This window comes from Bos grunniens, chromosome 27 (genome assembly GCF_055505025.1).
Source record: "Bos grunniens cultivar Pamir isolate PY7600 chromosome 27, Bosgru_T2T1.0, whole genome shotgun sequence".
In the NCBI taxonomy this organism is placed as follows: Eukaryota; Metazoa; Chordata; class Mammalia; order Artiodactyla; family Bovidae; genus Bos; species Bos grunniens.
The window spans coordinates 21580122-21599694 of NC_141191.1; the positions used below are offsets into that span (position 1 = coordinate 21580122).

The 19573-nt window shown below is 42.5% G+C and overlaps 1 protein-coding gene across 4 annotated transcripts in view; it reads left to right on the top strand.

Annotated features, from left to right (window-relative positions):
• The window catches only part of MTMR7 (myotubularin related protein 7), a 100273-nt gene that overhangs the window by 30569 nt on the left and 50131 nt on the right, over nucleotides 1–19573 (top strand). For 3 of the 4 annotated variants that reach the window (XM_086380663.1, XM_086380664.1, XM_086380665.1), the window contains exons 2-3: nucleotides 9227–9349; nucleotides 11529–11691. In XM_086380663.1, the coding sequence (XP_086236789.1) occupies nucleotides 9227–9349; nucleotides 11529–11691 (286 nt within the window). Of the gene's footprint in view, nucleotides 1–9226; nucleotides 9350–11286; nucleotides 11692–19573 lie in introns of those variants that run through there. The other variant, XM_086380666.1, reaches the window with a different exon arrangement.

Genomic DNA, 19573 nt, shown 5'->3' on the forward strand with positions numbered 1-19573 from the left:
AAAACTCCTGAAGCTTAGTGACTACCCCCTTTTATGTGTTCAAGCAACTTTATATAACTTAGGAGAAATGTGTATCTCTTAATTTTTTCAATTAAAAATTTTTTTGCAAGCAAGTTTATTATGCAACACTTAACCATGTAATTTTCCCAGTTTTATTGAGATATAATTGACACAGAACATTGTATTAGTTTAGGGTGTGTAGTATAATGATTTGATAGATAGATGGATAGGCTTCCCAGGTGGCTCAGTGGTAAAGAATCTGCCTGCCAATGCAGGAGATGCAAGAGATGTGAATTTGACCCCTGGGTTGCAAAGATGCTTTGCAGAAGGAAATAACAACCCACTCCAGTGTTCTTGCCTGGAAAATTCCATGGACAGAGGAGCCTGACTGGCTACAGTCCATGGGGTTCCAAAGAGTCTGACATGACTGAGCACACACACACACACACATATATATTACAAAACGATTACGATAGTGTTTGTTAACATTCATCATCTCAAAAGAGTTAACAATTTATTTCTTGTGATGAGAACTTTTAAAATCTGCTCTCTTAGCAACTTTCAAATATACAATACAGTATTGAAAGTACTTCTTTTTAAATGAGAGAAATCAAATGCTTTTTCCCCCCTATTATAAGAGATTATAACAATTCCAAATAGCAGACTTGTGTATTTCTTTTTCTTTGTCTATGTCAAAATTTTTTGCAGCTACCACTGAGTAGCCCATCTTTCATGCAACCTCTGTTATCACTGCTGTTAAAAGGGAGAATGGAGTCACAGACACGAGGTGAGCATTCGGTGGGAGCGAGAATGAAATGTCTGAAGTCTCTGTTATGGATTTGTTTGTCAGTAGTTACTGTTCATTCCTAACTATAGGGATGGATGCTTCGTCTCTTTCTCTCCCATGCATGCAGTTCCTCACCGGTGGAATCATTCATTGTCCAGGAGCTCTGGGATAAGGCTTTAAACCATCCTACTTAGCACTACAAGGACACCTACCATAAATGAAACCTTTCTAAAAGAATTAACACGTGGTTGGTGAGCAGAAGTGCAACTTGATTTCTGACGCGGTTCTTCTGCTTTTGCAGGAGGTCATGGCACCTTCTGACATGAAACACACCAATGCACCTGTCGCGACTCTGGCTGGCTGGTCCTGGGACCCCCTGGGAGCCAGGCTCCCCAGTCTGCCTCGGGACCACGTGGGATGCGTCCCTCCAGGCCAGTGAAATGGACAGACAGGGGGTTAACATGGCCATTGTAATGTGAAGCTCTACACTGAATGATCAGTGCTTTAGCTTTGGCCAGAACTTTTTACTTGTTCACTGTATCAGCTCTCTCATTGCAATTTTAGGGCAAATGGAGGCTGGGCCATTGAGCCATTAATTTACAATGTTAGGCCTGGACTGAAGCAGTAAAGTGTGGGAGAGACCTAGGGAAACGGATGTGGGAGTCAGACACTTCTGGTCTGAAATCTGTCTCTCCCGCTTTCTAGCTGCGAGGCCTTGGGCAGTGGATTTACAGGCTACAGTAGTATCATTTGTTCAATGGGATCGCCACTTCTCCCTTTCAGCCAGGGCTAGAAACACTGTGCGAACAACGCTTAGTACATACCTGACACTCGGCCGCTGTTCACGAAATGGTTGTCAGTGCTGTTCTTGTTCTCCTTTCTTCTTCTGCCCCTGCTGCTCAGGGGAGAGGTCGAGAGGGAGCTTCCTCAATTGTGCTTCTTTCTTGACCTTCAGCATTTCTGGAAACTTAGTCCTGGATCGTCCGGTTGTGAGTCTCGGCAGTTTGTGAATGAGGGGTGGTACCTGCTTGAAGCCAGAATAGCCTCTGCACCCAAGACTATGAACACCCAGGGCGGGCTCTATCCTTGGGGGCTTCTGTCCCAGCCATGGGACCCTTGCCACCCTCTCCTAATTCTGCTGTAAAAGACCATAAGTGGGATGGGGCACTGCAGTGGCTACAGGGCACTTTATTTTAAATTTTTAAAAAATCTTATTTGGAGGATAATTGCTTTATGATGTTGTGTTGGTTTCTGCTGTACAACAGCATGGATTAGCTATATGGATACATGTATCCCCTCCCTCTGGAGCCTCCCTCCCACACTGCCCCCCCCTCTCCTCTAGGTCATCAGAGCACCGAGCTGAGACCCCTGTGTGATATAGCAGCTTCTGACTAGCTGTCTGACACATGGCAGGGTATCTGCGTTAGTGCTGCCCTCTCAATTTGTCCCACCCTCTCCTTCCGCCGTGGGGCACTTTAAACAGCACATTTTTATGTCACATATCCCCACATTTTGTGGCTCATATGACATGTTGTGCTCCAAAAGAAGAGCATTTTAGAAAAAAATGGATTCCGTGTGCCCATCTAGGTTCTCATCATTGCAAAGGTCTTGAGTTTGGTTTCTGCACAAGCACTGAGCCATGTCCTGGCCAGTAGAGTTGGAAGTTGACGGATGGGTTTTAAGAAGCCAGGTTGGTCTCTGTGCTGTGTAGCTCGAGTATCACCATGAAATATTGTTTAAAAAAAAAATTGGATGGCTAGATAGATTGCAAAATATCATGTTTCAAAAATCAGGTTGGCATTCTAATGTAAACATACTTTTTACGTAATTGTTTCATTTTTATCTGAAAGAATCTTACGAGCACTAAGATGATATATCATACTTAAAAAACAAAAAAAAGATTTATTTGTTCAAGAAAGGCAACCAGGAGACTTTCTTTTAAACACTATAGTAAGAGACTTCATGAATTCAAACAACACTTAATTATCAAAGGTAGAAGTCACCCGGGAAGCCTTACCAAGTACTCGGGGGTCTCAGGCAGCTGTGTCCAGACTCCAGAGACTTTAGGAGGAAAGAGGAAAAGATATCAGGTTGGATGGGAGCCTGGAGACTGCGAAGAGCTGGGTGTGGCCAGTGGCCCCACCCCTGGACTAGTGGGGAGGATGCTCATCTCTCTCCTCTGGGCCCCAGACTCTCGGCTTCAGTGCAGCCCCTCGTCCAGTTTCAGAGACTGTTGTAGCATCTCTCATGGCTGAGGCTGGTGCTTCCCTTCCTGGGGAAATCTCAAGAGTTTTGTTGGCCAACCACAGTCCTGAGAGGCTGAATTTCTTGAGATGTAATATTGAGTCATCATCGTGTGAATCCAACCATCTCATCCTCTGTCGTCCCCTTCTCCTCGGGCCCTCAATCTTTCCCAGCATCAGGGTCTCTTCCAATGAGTCGGTTCTTGGTTGGATGGCATCACCGACTCCATGGACATGAGTTTGAGCAAACTCCGGGAGACGGTGAAGGACAGGGAAGCCTGGCGTGCTGCATGTGGGGTCACAAAGAGTCAGACACGACTGAGCGACTGAACAACCACAACCTCATGTGTGTTTTCACAGCTGCTGTTTTGTGTTCTTTCTAGCATCTCTCTGCAGCACCTCAGACAGAGAGAGCAGTCTGAGTGGGGAAAGGCATTAAACAGCCGTAGGTCCTTTGCAGGAGTCAGAACCCAGAGGGAGTCGCTCAGCCGCCTGAGCCCAGCGGATCCCTTTCAGAACCAAAACCAGAGCCCAGGCCACCACGACTTCCAAATACTTCACTTTCCACGTTGCCAGAGTTAGAAAATGTCATGATACCAAATTTAGCACGACAAAGTATTTCTCTAGTTGCTTTTCTTAGATTAGAACATAAACTTGTCTTCGGTTTTGGCCGCTGCAGACACGTTGGTCTCTCCCTGGTCGGCAGCGTCTGGATCTCTTCCCTCCAGTGACTGGCAGAGGCCCTCAGCCTGCTTTATACGGTATTGAGCACTGGGGCTTTGGCCCAAGCCAGACCTGTGGCCGGTGCCTTTCGTTTTCCTTGGTCTCAACAAAAGGTAACCCTGCTCTGCCCTTCAGACTCCCTGGCCTCCAGGGCAGCTTTTCTTTCCCAGATAGAGATGATTCTAGAACTTCAGAACGTTCAGTAGTCGAGTATTCGACCTGCAGGTTAGAAAATAAGGACTTCTGTTTAGATTGAAATTAGAAGGTGGTGTGATGGAGCATGGTTGAGGAGAGGCTCTGCCTGCCCGTGATCAATGGGGAAGGACCAGTGGTGCCATGGTGGGACCGGGTGTTCTCACTGAGGCTTTTCAGCCTTCGCCTAGAAAAGCTGATGAAACCATTCCCCACCCCCCACCCCCACCTAAATCCAGCAGAGCAGGGATGGGAATGAAAAGGCTGTTAAACTGGGGCATGGCCTTCTCCACTGAGGCTGTAAGATTCTTCAGCACAAAGACTCCATCCTGTTCAGTCTCTGTTCTTCTTTCCAGAGCCTAACATCCCACACAAAGGCATTCTGATGAGTGGAATCGGATGTTTGCTGTTCTTTCTTTTGGTCGAGAGAATCCTAAACATCTGCCTATGCCAACATTTGGGTTCCCATATCCCATATTCAGGCTTTCTTTGGGTTTATCTCAAAGAGAATGAGGTGGTTGGATGACATCACTGACTCAGTGGACATGCGTTTGTGCAAGCTCCAGGAGAAGTGAAGGACAGAGAAGCCCAGCGTACTGCAGTCCATGGAGTCACAAAGAATCAGACATGACTTAGAGACTGAACAACCACCACCACAAAGGAGAATGTTCTGATGGTGGTTTGTGAATATAGCTTTGCGGTATAATTTTGTCTTAAGGTGTTCTATTTTCAAATGCCAATTTCAAGCAGAAAGTTACTTAAAATAATTGTTAGCCGATTATCCTAAACATATTAATATTGAGTGGTCAGGCTCCCCTCTCTGGCTACTGCCCACACTTCCACAAAGAGTTGAGTCTCCATTTTCTCAACTCTGCTCTGGTGCGTTCACTCCTGCAGCCATTGAGTGATGGCTTCTGATCCCAGGGCTCCCACCACCCCTCCTGCATCTTCTGTGTCGCTGAATCCAGTGGGCAGTTTCCAGTTCTGGCTTTACTTGATCTGGCGGCAGCATTCCACACACACACTCTCTCTCATACAAACCGCTCCCTCCGCACACCCTCGCCCAGTAGCGTGCCCTCTGATTTTCCTCCTCACTGGCCGTTCCTCCCCGGTTTGCTTCTCCAGTTCCTCCTCTTCCATCACACGTTTCACTCTTGCAGGCCCTCACATCTCTCCTCACTCTACATGCTCTCCTGAGGCAACCTTTCAGTCCTGTGGTTTCAAATATCATTTGTACGCCGGTGACCAAAAACTAAACTGCATTTCAGCAAGTCTAAGGCACATGTGATGTGAGATGCACCGAGATTTTATGTAAAGAAAAAAAAAACGCTGCCAATGAAATGCCACAGTGTCTTCTTACCATATTAATCTTAAGATGCATTCTGCTTTCAGAAATGTCAGAATGTGAAAAATGTACAACCAAAAGTTAATGATATAATGGGATATATCATGTGGATATACTGATATAACGTGATATTACATAATGATATAATATCTTTGGTGTAGATGAACTGCCGTTTGCAGAGCACAGATCCCTAGTGTGTCTTGAGCATGGTGTTCCCAGGCACATGCAAATGAATTGCGTTGTCTTAAGGAAAACTGGTAGTTTCTTAAAGGTCATCATTTCTCCAAGTATGAAAGAGGCCTTTTCACTATACAGTTTATTTATATGCATAGATGAGGTAGACTTGAGTTAGCCGAGCAGTGAGGCAGAGTTATGGAGCCATTGGGTCTTCATGACGGCATCAGCACAATTGAGGTGTATTTCACTTGGTCTAGAATTGACCGACTCTAGCATCACAGTCAAGAGTGTCCTGGCTGTCTTAGTGTAAACCATGCAGTGATCCCTGAGCAGTGCTGTCCGTCTTCACAGAATTTCTCAGGCAACGGAATTTTAATTTTTATTACTCATTTCTTCTTATTACATCATTGGGAAATCATGCTGATGGTGTTTCCCTCATCTTTTTTTTTTTTTTAATTTCCTCCCTCTACTTCAGAATTACTTTTGACAGCTGTGAGACCTGTGAGAACGATGGCTATATCTTGAAATGTAATTTTCCTGCAGCAGCATCCAAAATTAACAAAAAGACATGGAAAAATCTCATTAAGTGTTCTAATCTACCACCATCTGTGAACCTTGTTCTGGTCCACTGAGAGTTTTCTAAAAATAATTTAAGTGGTATATCTTTACTTCTATAGGGAGAATAATTCATACTAAATGCTTTGACTTTTAAAATATTATCTTATGGTCAGTATGGTTACCCCAATAAAGTTTTGTTTTGTGGGTTCTAAGTGCAGAGAAAATTATTTATGCTCCTTTTTTTTATATTGTTAATTGGTATAACACCCTCTGATTTGTTTGTTTTAGTCGCGCAGTCTGGTCTGACTCTTTTGAGACCCCATGGACTGTAGCCCACTAGGCTCCTCTGTCCATGAGATTTCCCAGGCAAGAATACTGGAGTGGGTTGCCATTTCCTTCTCCAGGGATCTTCCCAATCCAGGAATCAAACCCATGTCTCCTGCGTTGGCAGGCGGGTTCTTTACCTCGAAGCCACCGGGAAGCTCAGATCACCCCTGGGCCTCTGCTTCATTTAGCTAGGCACATCTCAGTGTGCAACCGAGTTTTTTCCCCATAGAAATGTCCTACTATATCTCCTTCTCTTCTCCTCCCACTGTCTCTTCCATGATGTCTTTCTCATAGGCAGTTCAAAGTAGAATATTTAAGGACAAAAGTTTAAATACCATAATCCAACCACATGGGAATTGAAAAATATTCTCTTTAAAAAACTCTTGGGTCAGAGAAGAAATACTGTAGTTATAAACTACCTAGAAAATAAGAAGAATGATAATATTACAAACAAAACTCATAAGATGCTTGCCAAAGATTTGCTTGAAGGAAAATGATTGGACTTGAAGCTTGTTATTAACCAAAAAGAATGAAAATTAATGAGCTATCAAACCTGAGGGTTTAAAAATGAACAAAGGAAAACCACATGATATACTCAAAAAAAAGCATGTTAAAACATTAACAAACACAAGCATAAATGAATGATTGGAAAAGAGAAAAATCAACTTCATAAATCCAAGACCTGTTACTTGGAAGAAAAACCTCTGCATATTGAATTATAAAAATGTAAGAACCTAGTTTACAATATTAGGAATGAGAGAAAGGTTGAGGAGAGAGGGATTTGCCCACAGACAAGAATGAAAAGATTATAAGAAATTGAAAGTTAGCAGTAAGAAGATAATTTGAAAAAAATGGATGTCAAAATGAAATTTAGTAAAAAAAATAAAAAAGTAGAAAACATTGAGTGGATCTATAACTGAACAAAAAATTGGAAGAATTATTAAAGAATTGTTTCTGTATAAAGAAGTGCCTGTATTTGTTTTAAATACTAAATAATTTGTGTGTTGAAAGCTTCCTGATTAATGTAATCATAACTGATTTCACTTGATAAAAGTGCCACAAACAGGCTAATGTAGACCAATATTTCTTAAAAGCACAGATGCAGAAAAATCAAAAAGGAAACCAAAAATAAAACAATTATAGAAGATAAAATATAAGGGATATTAAAACATTAATACATGGACTCCAAGTTGGCCATATACCAAGAATCCAAGACATAAGGGTTAAGAAAATCCAGGACTATTATTGATAGCATCAGACTAAACAGAGCAAATATTCCAAGGCATTGATGTTCATTTCTAATTTTCAAAAATCAGCACTCATTAAACCAGGAATATGCTATGATGTGCTATTTTTTTAAAAAAAATCAACATCAAATTCAATGGTGAAATATAGGAAGTGTTTTCATTAAAAACAGGTGTGCACATGAACAGACATTAGCATCATTAACCACTAGGGAAATGCAAGTGAAAAATCACAAAATACCATCTCGTACCTACTCGGATGGCTGTGATCAAAAAAAGATTATAGCAAGTGTTGGCAAAGACATGAAGAAGTCAGAACCCTCATGGAGTGGTGGTGGGAGTGTAAAATGGTACAGCCACTTTGGATTTGGAAAATAGTCTGGGAATTCTGCAAAAGGTTAAACAGAGTTACCATATGACCTGGCACAATTCCACTCCTAGGTATATATACACCCAAGAGAAATGAAAACTTGTCCTCGTAAAAACTTGTATGAGAAAAAAAACTTGTATAAGAATGTTCATAGCAGCATTATTAATAATAACCAAAAAGTAGAAACAACCCTAATGTCCATCAGCTGACAGATAAATAAAATGTGGTATATACATGTAATGGAACGTGTTTGGGGCAGTAAACATAAATGAAGTACTGACATGTTCTACAAATGGGTGAACTTTGGCTCAGACATGGATTGAAAACATGATGCTAAATGAAATGAACCAGTCACAGAGTACCACATACTGATTTGAGAGATGAGGATTGAGTCAGTGTCTGTTGTAGATGGTTAATTCTTGGCAGTAGTAAGTAGCATTGCTAAGCCCCGCCTATCACTGGAATGTTCTACGGGTGTTTGAGGTGGCTGCCTTATTGGGGTTGTCGTTGTGTGGGTTTTCATTTGCCCTGTAAACAATCTCTTGTCATTTCTTTTACGTTTCATATTGGAATGATCCTGCTGCATGTATTCTTGAAATTGCTCTATATTTCAGAGGTGTATGCTTGGTAAAAATTGTTTGCAGAAGTCTTATCTGACAGTTTGAATTGTAGTTCAGGGGTGAGAATTCTATTTAGTAGAAAGATTTTATTATAAATATCAGAATCTTCATTTGGTAAATTTTCTTGGGGAGCACACAGAACATTCTTGTGATACTTTTTGCTCCTGTATGTATGTTTGTATTCCTGCTAGTTTATATGGGAGCAGACAACCTTGGGGCCACTTCCGCAACTGAGAAATGCATAGGAAAATACACTTTTCTTTTTGATGGAATTCAATTCATATATAGTTAACATGTCAACAAAGAACTTTGATGTGTTTACTTCCTGCCTTAAATTAGAATTATATAATTAAAGTAAAAACATTGACCTCTTTAAAACTCAGGATATTCTTAAAAAATAGGGTGTGTGAATCTTATGTGGTATGTTTAAGGTTGCATTTAAGGAATTGGTGAATTTGTATCTTTTGATATACAGACCTTTGTGAGATGTAATTAGCTTAAGGAGGTAAGTTTTTGTCTTTCGTGTTTGGAAGGATCTTGTTCAAAATCGTATTTGGATTAAGCACGAGATTACCTGCTGACTCTTGTTTGTGACTAGCTCTTTTGCTTTACGATAACCCTGTCAAACTGATTTCCCTAGGTTGAAAACGTCCGCTTGGTGGATCGAATATCTTCTAAAAAAGCAGCCCTCGGGACTTTGTATTTGACCGCCACTCACGTCATATTTGTGGAAACGGCGCCTGACACAAGGAAAGAAACATGGGTATGCAGTCCTTATTTTTGGCTTTTTGTGTTTTCCATTGTTTGAAGTAACAAGTTTTGACTCTGTTTTGTCTGTTCTCTAGATGAGGAGGGTGGGACTTGGGGGGGTTGGGTGTTCAGAGCACTCTTTTTGGAATGTGAGCACTGCTTTTTTTTGTAAAGGGTCATGTCCACTTGGTCTATTTACTCACTTTAAATACTGATGACTTGGACATCATCAAATAGAGACAGAGAAATAGCCAGAGGTGTAAGTGCTTCGTGTCACAGCTGACAAGTAGAGATTCAATAATGCTACTGTACCAGGTACAGTGTTTACACAGTGATTTGCAATCCGCTTCGTTCGTAGCATCCTGTGGTGCAGGCCATTTAGTCATTATGTTGTCTACAATTTTCTCATAATTTAAAAAAGAAAAAGTCTAGGGAAGAGTCCTATTATCAGGTATTTCTGCTACATAATAATGAGACCATTAGAAGGTCCTTATTTTAAGAGAGCTGCCCAACCATGGCATTAGGACCAGAACCAGAATCTGTGGATTGTAGATTCTGCTTTTTCTGTAGACTTGATCTTTGCAGCAGAAGGTGGCCCTCCCTACTTAGTGGAGAGGAATTTAAAGAATGAAGCATTGCCACTGAGGACTGAGCAGAGACCCTCCTGAAAGTCAGAGCACTTGAGCATGGTTTCCTTTCAAATAAATCTCTTCTGCAGCCTGCCTGACCACCAACAGCTTAGAAAACAACCATCTCAAGTTGCTGTTGAACTCAAGCATTCCATGTGGAATTAAGGAGCATGGTGGCACCTCCCAGCGGAACTGTCTCTAACTTTTGTTGATTGCAAGGTTTATTTTACTAACTTCTCATGACCTTATTTAATTTTAGCTACCCAGTGCATTTCAAGCTTTGACGACCCAAATGTTCCCTTACCTGGAGCTGTGCAGAATTCTAGGCTGAAGGGTTTGCTTCATATAATGAGCTTGACTATCAGAAAGCTTGGCACTGAAAAATAAAATGATGAATTCAGACAGCTGGTTCTTACCCCCAAACATACCAGTTCTTGTCAACTGAGTGCAAGCCAGCTGAAGGTCAAGGGTGTTTCTTGTCTCTATGTGTGGCTCAGAGACTGTTACCAAATCGCAAGGCTTTGTGCCCAATGCACAGTGAGGCCCATCAATACTTAAAACACTAGCTTTTGGAACAGAGAAAGGTTTATTACAGGTTTATACAAGGAGACAGGTGGCTCATCCCCTAAGAACCCCAAAGTTACTGAAAGCTTTCAGCAAGCCCCTTTAAAAGCAAAAGGTGAGGGTTGGGTGTGGTTAGTTGTTGCAGACTTCTTGGGATCAAATCCTTTGCTCTTGAGGTCAGGTCATGGTCAGGTAACCATGTTCCTATAAATCTCTACCAAATGAATGTTATTCTCCGTCCTGACAAGAAAGGGCAAGGTCCCAGGGCACAACTCTCACCCTCCAAGGTCTCATTCCTGGCTAAGAGAAGGCCAGAGCTCAGCTGGCAGCTCCATCAGGGCCAGGTTCCCACACCCTGCCCAGCTGTCATCCCTAAGGGAGCCAGGCACCTAATCCAGCTGCCCCTTGGTCTCCTCCAGCTGCCCAAATGGGGGGAGACCAGGTCTCACAGACTATGACCCAGACAGATGGCCACTGGTAGTGGGTCACAGAGACGGGGATGGGGGAGAGGTTCGCCACTCCTCAAGGCCTGGGCCATGGCTAGTGGAGTGCTTTAGTCAGAGCTCTGGAGCCCCGCAGGACATCATCCTCAATCTGTTCCCTGGGCCCCCTGCCTCACCCATTGGCTCAAGGCTGGGTGAGCTGGAGGGCCTCCAGGAAAAGGCCTGACTCTGCCTCTTAACCTCACTCTCCACCTGACGACCATCTCACTACCAACCCTTGAGCTGAATCACTTCCCCAATGGTCCCTCATTGTCAGTTACCAGTGGGCAGTGCCCTCTGCGGCACTGACCAATAGCTGAGCAGGACGACTTATTGACAACCGACCAATGGCTGAGCCAGACCTGTTGCCTAGTAACACGGTGCGGGCATAATAAGGCCCAGCAATGGCTGCCTGCTAAGAGCTGTGCTCACCCTGCTCTGTGACAAGACCTGTTGCTTTATGTCCTATGTATCTGTTATCTGTGCTTAGTTTACCCACATTAACTTTTGGTGGTAGATTCTCCACAGTCAGATCGCCACCATCGAGAAACAGGCAACGACGGCTACCGGGTGCCCTCTACTGATTCGCTGCAAGAACTTTCAGCTCTTACAGCTCATCATCCCGCAGGAAAGGGACTGCCATGATGTGTACATCTCTCTCATCCGCCTCGCGAGACCAGGTAGGGTAGAGCGGCCTGGCATTCAGCGTGGACTCATGCTTAAGAAAGTCACAGATCATGTTGAAGAAATGTGGATAATGCTTCTTAATTATAATGCTTTAGAGATTATATATTAGCCCAGCCTTCAGATGGGGGCTTCCCTGGTGGCTCAGATCGTAAAGAATCTGCCTGCCAATGCAGGAGATGTGAATTCGATCCCTGGTCAGGAAGATGTGGAGAAGGAAATGGCAACCCACTCTAGTATTCTTGCTTGGGAAATCCCATGGACAGAGGAGCCTGGCAGGCAACAGTCCATGGGGTCGCAAAAGAGTTGGACACGACTGAGCAACTAAGCAACAACAAGCCTTCAGATGAGGCCAAGAAATCTGACTGATTTAGTTTCTGTCTCTTGGGGCCTCTGTCTGAGTTAATTACTGTATGAGCCTCTTTCATTATTCATAGTATTTATCTTGGAGGGAGGTTATAGTTGTGCTTTACTTTGGGGATGAAATCATCCCAAAGTGTGGTAATCAAGCCACCTTGATTAAAGCCTCTGACAAAACCCACAAATTGTTTTGTGTTGAAAGCATATCAAATGGTCTAGTGCAGTTTTACCTATGTGGGGGCTTTTAAGTTTTGCTTTCTGTTGCTATTAGATCCTAATATGTATTTTCCAAGGTTGGCATCAGTGACTGTTAAAAGTATGTATATGTTGATTCTCCTGCAGAAAACCTTCTTAGGTTTTGTAGGAAGAATGGCTGATTTGAAAAATGTATGCTTTTAGTTACGGTCTGGTTGTGTGTCCCTCATCTTAGGGTCTTCAGATTTACAGCTTATTCTATAAACCTATGACATTCACAGCTTACTAAGCTATACATTTAAGAAACTCTACACAAGTGTTTCTTGTGTGTGTGGCTTGTGTGGACTGTGGGGTTCCTTTGCTAAGTGTCTTGGAAGTGTACAGTGAAAAGAGATCATTTGTATAAACAGTGACATCCGCAGTAGTGTTCACCCAGAAGTCACTAATAAGGGAAATAGGACAGGTTCTTACAGTTTTGTTGTTGTTGTTGTTCAGTCACAGAGTTTTGTCCGACTCTGCAACCCCATAAGCTTCAGCTTGCCGTGCTACCCTGTCCTTCACTATCTCCTGGAGTTTGCTCACATTCATGTCCACTGAGTCAGTAATGCCATCCAGCCATCTCACCCTCTGTCACCCTCTTCTCCTCTTGCCCTCAGTCTTTCCCAGCATCAGGGCCTTTTCCAATGAATCAGTTCTTTGCATCAAGTGGTCCAAGTATTGGAGCTTCAGCATCAGTCCTTCCAGTGAATATTCAGTTACTTTACTGAATAGACACTTTACTAAATGCTTTTTGGTTCAGGGCGAAATGTTTAATTGTAAACTCTTCAAAGCATTTGGTTGGGTCCTCAGATTCTTAGGATACGAATGGACCACATCGTCTGTTGAGAGCTAGGAGCTGAAGTTTTGAGATGGGAGGGTTGCCAGGGAGTTGTCAGAATCGGATCTTTGACTTGACTTCGCTTCCCTTTCAAGTCAGCCCACTGAGGCTTTTTTATCTCTGTGTGTTGAAAAGAACTGCAGAGTTAGCCAGAAAAGCAGTTGAACTTTTTGGAGGGCACACTATAATTGGAACAGAAGTTCTGGGAAGATGTACGTTAGGCTGCGTGTGGCAGGGAATGCGAGGGGGATTGTGCGCCAGCAGTTTCTGTGTCACTGATTAATGAATGTCCTGGATAATACATGTGCTCTGGCCGGATTAACGGGATTTAGGAATAGCCCAGAGAACTGGGAAAGGCCTGAGTGGAAGAGTCCATCACGGTGGCGATGAGAGCCCTGGCCCCAGATAACAGCGAGCTCCCAGATTTACATTGGGAGGGTCCCCAGGGGGGAAACCCGCTGTGTTTCCCCTGCTTTTAAAAATATACACTTTTTCTTAAAGATGTAGTTTTGGGAGGTCGGTGTTAGCCAGAGACCAAAGAAGGAGACTATAGTAATTAATTGAATTAAAGCCATTAGCTTGGAAGATTTTTTTAAAAAGCCACCAGCATTGTGAAACATTGGAATTAGAATTACCAGTTTATGTAAAACATGGTACTTTAATGAGTGTGGAAAGAGGAACTAGAACCCAGGCAGCTTCACAGTTTAATGCTAAAGGCAAGGCTAAAATTAGGACATATTACAGCCCAATCTTGGAAGTAGGGTTTTGAATCTGAGTGGAGGTGGAGAAAGGTGGAAGGGTTTCCCCTGGAGGTGGGGTGGCTTCTCAGGACATCCCAGGACCTTTCACCTTCGCTCTCCATGAGGTATGTCAGAAGAGGGCTCTGTGTGTGTGTGTGTGGGGATGGATGTGAGTGAGTGTGTGGATGTGTGTGTTTGGTGGGGAAATGACTTTGAGTTCCAGCAGCACAGTATCGATCTCTGGGGTTATTGTGGTTAGTCATCAATACAAAGCTCGTATTTTTAGCTCTCCTTGTGGATACAGCTAACTCCAAGGTCCTATAGAGGAGACCTTTTCTTTTTTAAACAAAAGAAGAAACGTTTGGGAGTCTGTTTAAGTCAAGGCCTATGAAGAGATAGTTTTAAAGCCCTTGAGAGTCTCTCTTCACTGAATTGCAATTTCTGAGATAAGAATAAATCAAATGACTAAAAAATTTGTCGAGATTTTATTGGTTTGTCTTTTATGTGAATTCAGGTTGGTAAGGATTTGGTCATGGACTATAAAAGATCTCAGCAAAATATACTGCAGCCAGATCCAGAAAACTCTTTAATTCTTCTTAAAGGAATAAGTTAAAATTGGGCTGTACCCCAAGTAAGGAAATGAATTGACTCTGTAGATCTGATGTACTAATAAGGTTATACATTTTTCTGATTAGAGACCCCTGTTTCTCAGAGGGCTTCATTTCTCCCACATCCTTTCTTTTCTCCTCCCTCTCACTAGCTTCCTGCTGTTTATTTTTGTATCTATCATCTTTCTCTCTTGCAGTATTTGTGGGCCCTTTTTAATATTTAAACCATTTTTTTGGACTGTTTTCCCATTTTATAATAGCATTTTTCTTCCTGCTCATCTGAGTCCCTAATTCTTCTGCGTATTTTCTGTGGTTTTTAACATCTCAGGATTGACATAGTCTCATTAGCTTACTTTGACTTTTTGCAGTTCTTATCAGAGTCAGTGCCACTTTTAAGCAGTTTTTACAGTAACAATTTCCTTTTTATTGATGATATTAAACTCTGGGTCCAGTAGCCCTTTTCTACTAAGTGTCAGCTTCCTGATGTTTAATTTGAGTACTTGTCTGGTGAAAACAGACAAGAAAGTTATCGTTATTTTTATTTTAAAATGTGCAAAACCCGATAATAACTGTTATCTTATCACTCCTCTTTAAATGGTTTTTCAATTACATTTATTTGAAGTTTCCTGAATTAAGTAGAGCATGGAGAGCAATTTAACTTTCATTACTTTGGATTCTAAAACCCTACATATCAGAGAATGTGTGCATGCTAAGACGCTTCAGTTGTGTCCAACTCTTTGCGACCCCATGGACTGTAGCCCACCAGGATCCTCTGTTCGTGGGGATTCTCCAGGCAGGAATGCTGGGGTGGTTTGCCATGCCCTCCTCCAAGGGACCTTCCCGACCCAGGGATCTAACCCATGTCTCCTGCATTGCAGATGGGTTCTTTACCTGAGCCACGGGGGAGGCCCGTATCAGAGAATCAGTTCAGTTCAGTTCAGTCGCTCAGTCGTGTCCAACTCTTTGCAACCCCATGGACTGCAGCACGCCAGGCCTCCCTGTCCATCACCAACTCTCAGAGTTTACCCAAACTCGTGTCCATTGAGTTGGTGATGCCATCCAACCATCTCATCCTCTGTCATCCCTTTCTCCTCCTGCCTTCAGTCTTTCCCAGCATCAGGGTCTTTTCCAATGAGTCAGCTCTTCGCTTCAGGTGGCCAAAGTATTGGAGTTTCAGCTTCAACATCAGTCCTTCCAATGAACACTCAGGACCGATCTCCTTTAGGATGGACTGGTTGGATCTCCTTGCAGTCCAAGGGACTCTCAAGAGTCTTCTCCAACACCACAGTTCAAAAGCATCAATTCTTCAGTGCTCAGCTTTCTTTAGAGTCCAACTCTCACATCCATACATGATCACTGGAAAAACCATAGCCTTGAATGGGTACATGTATATGTATGGCTGAGTCCCTTTGCTCTCCACTTGAAACTATTACAACATTGTTACTTGGCTATACTCCACACAAAATTAAAAAGTTTTAAAAAGTAAAACCCCGCATACCTGTCCTTCTGATGACTCCTGGTGAATTTCCCGTTTCCTTCCTCATCTTGCCTTACTTAACTGACCTCGTGCTTAGTTGCTCAGTCATGTCCAACTCTCTGTAGCCACATGGACCTTAGCCCACCAGGCTCGTCTGTCCATGGAATTCTCCAGGCAAGAATACTGGAGCCAGTTGCCATTTCCTACTCCAGGGGATCTTCCTGATCCAGGAATTGAACCCACGACTCTTGCATCTTGATTATTAAACATTCTGCTGTGTATTTTGCAGGAGATGGAAGTGCTTTGGAAATGTTCAGTAAACCTTGAATCGACGTTAATGGTACTTTTTAATGTTCTCAGAGTAGGCAGTTTGTAGCTGAGGGCTTCTCCTGTGGCTTCTGGGCAAGAAGCTTGCCTACATTAACAAAACTGAGCTTTGACTGACAAAAATGGGGGTTTCTCTGCCATTATGAAGAGTTTTACATAAATTGGGCCAAAGGTATAGTCGATCATCCTTTTCCTTAAAAATAATTGAAAGAGAATTTAATGGCAACCCATTCTGATGCCTCCCAATTTAAGAGGGATCTTAATATTGGTTACAAATTATTCTTACATGAATTTATGTGTGGTTTCCTTGTCTCTTCCTAATGACAGCGAGAATGATCCCATACACAGAAAATCATCAGTAGTCATAGAGTGGTTTTCTTCCTCTACCTTTAAACCTATGTATAAGCATTTAACCAAGGGAACTTAACTTCTGTCATTTCCCCATCTTCCTTAGCCCTCCTTTCACTGAGGGAACAGAGGCTTTCTCAAGAGATTCTTTTGGCTTCTTGAACAAATTGCATTTGTGGTTAACATTATGATATCAGAAGCCTGAGTCATGAAAATGGTACTTAGAGATGGAAAACATATGTTGGTGTCAGGCTAACTATTTCCAGAACTGGATGTCAATTTTATATGCTGTCTGCCCAATTTGCTAAGATGGCAAAAACTTCCAGTTTTTACTGGAAGTGTCTACATTGTGCGTGTGTGTGTGTGTGCACGTGTGTGCATGTATGTGTACACGTGCATCTTCTTTGTTGAAACTGTATGCTCAATTCTCGAATTGGAAATATGACATCAAGAGACACTAAAATAGAATATAGCTTATCTCACTGATAAACCCTAGTCTTCTTGCTTCTTTTTTTGCAAGAAAGAATACCTGCCTAATGCTAAAGTCAAGTATGACCCTTATCTTATCATACTTGTGTTGTTGTTGTTCAGGCGGTCTGTCATGTCTGATTCTTTGCAACCCCATGGACTGCAGCACACCAAGTTTCCCTGTCCTTCACTATCTCCCAGAGTCTGCTCAAACTCATGTCCATTGAGTCGGTGATGCCATCCAACCATCTCATCCTCTGTTGCCCCCTTCCCCTCCTGCCTTCAATCTTGCCCAGCATCAGGGTCTTTTCCAATGAGTCAGTCAGGTGGTCATACCTGTAGGTGAGTCGTTTCGATAGTAATCAAAAGAAGCTAGAAACAGTCTTGACCTCAGGCCGCCTGTGTGTTACTGCGGCCTTTTGCTGGTGCTGGTTTGCATTGTTGGACTTAGAGATGCATGTTTAGGAGCATTCAGTTGTTCACGCTGAATTCCACTGACAGATGAAGGAATAAAAATGATCTAAGAAAACCGTAAGGAGAAACAGTTCTATTGGAGAAATGAAAAGGAAGTTTAGGGGGATGGTTAGAAACTATACAAAAGTGGCCCGCATGGGGGGAAGGGAGAAGGGGCTGCCTCTGGGGGGCAGCAGGTGTGGTGGGGAAGAGCTTGCGGTGTATAGCGGACTCCAGCCTGCTCGCTGTGTGACCCTGGGGACACTGCCAAACCTCCCTGTGCCTCAGATTTCTCATCTCTGCAAGGAGACCTGTGATGATGCCTACTAGATACCTGTCAGTATGTTTAATCAGAAGAGAGTCTGGAATGAAACAAGGGTTCACTATCAGCCGCGGTTTATTTTCACCAAAAGTGCTTCGATTTGCACTGTCTAGAAGGTAACTGCTTGCCACATGGGGCTGTCGAGGGCTTGAAATGTGGTTGGTCTGAACTAGGATGTGCTGTTAGTGTGAAACACACACAGAATTTCAAAGACAGTACAGCACAATGTGAAAAATATTAATAGGTACTATATTCCATATATGTTGAATGATGCCTTGGATATGCTGGGCTAAATAAAATATATTGTAAAGATTAATTTCACTTTCTTTTTACAATTTTCGTGTGACTACAAGGACATCTTACATGACACACGTGGCTTACACTGTATTTCTGTTGGACAGCACTAGTTAAGTTGCCTCCCTCAGTGCGGCAAGGTCAGAGCAAGGGAACCAAAATCCTCGATCTTGCTGGGAACGGCTGTCAGGCCTGGCCTTGCAAGCACAAAGGTGATGCCCAAAGTCAGAGATGGTCTGGCAGACGTGAATGAAGTCTGTCATCACGCGTCCTTCAACTCACCACTCATGGACAGCGTGCCATGCACTCTGAATGGATCTCATTTAATGAATCCTAGAAATGCCGTGAGAACAGTACAATTCTGACATTTACGTAGTTGTTGAAAGTTCAAGTGTTTTCAGTGCAAATATTTAAATATACTCCACAGTTTTTTCCAACTGTTTTATCATTTCTTTTTTAACGCTATTTGAGCCTTAGAACATGGCAGTGGCCAGGCCTCTCTGTAACTCTGAGAAGCCATCCCAAACTTGAGCTCGACATACATAAACAGATTGAGTTCTGGTTGTCAAAGGAATATGTAGGTCCTTTAAAAAAAAAACAACAACATTGCACTATATTTGATTTACTATACTGTGTTAGTTTCAGATGTATGGCAGAGTGATTCAGTTATACCTGTATGTTCTTTTTCAGATTCTTGTCCTTTGTAGGTTATTACGAGTTATTGAATATAGTTCCCTGTGCTATACAGTGACTCCTTGTTTATTCTCCATATAGTGGTGTGTATCTGTTTAATCCCATACTCCTAATTCCCCCACTCCTTTCCCTTTGGTAACCATAGGTTTGTTTTCTATGTCTGTGAGTGTGTTTCTGTTTTGTAAATATGTTAATTTGTACTGTTTTTTAGAATCCATATAAAAGTCATGTCATATAATGTTTGTCTCTCTCAGCTTGACTTAGTGTGATAATCTCTGGTACATCTATGTTGCTTCAAATGGCAATATTTCATTTTTTATGGCTGAATAATATTTCTTTTTAATATATGTGTGTGTGGGTGTATGTGTGTGTGTGTATATATATATATATATATAAAACATCTTCTTTATCCATTCATCTGTTGATGGACACTTAGCTTACTTCCATGTCTTAAATATTGTTAAGAAACATATGTTCTTAATTCATTTTTAAGCTCCATATTTTATGTGGTCTGAAAATATAGTAGTTTTCAAAAGAAACTAAAAAAAAAAACAACTCACAAGATGGGGAAGGTCACACTCCTGAAAGGAAAGAAGTTCTTTTAAAGTTTTGTTCGGTTGTCCTGAGGTCTTGTCATTGTTGGGAGGAGGTGGGTAGCCCCACTATAGAGATGGGGTGCCTCTAGGAGGGTCCCGAGGGTAAGCAGCTGGGCTGGC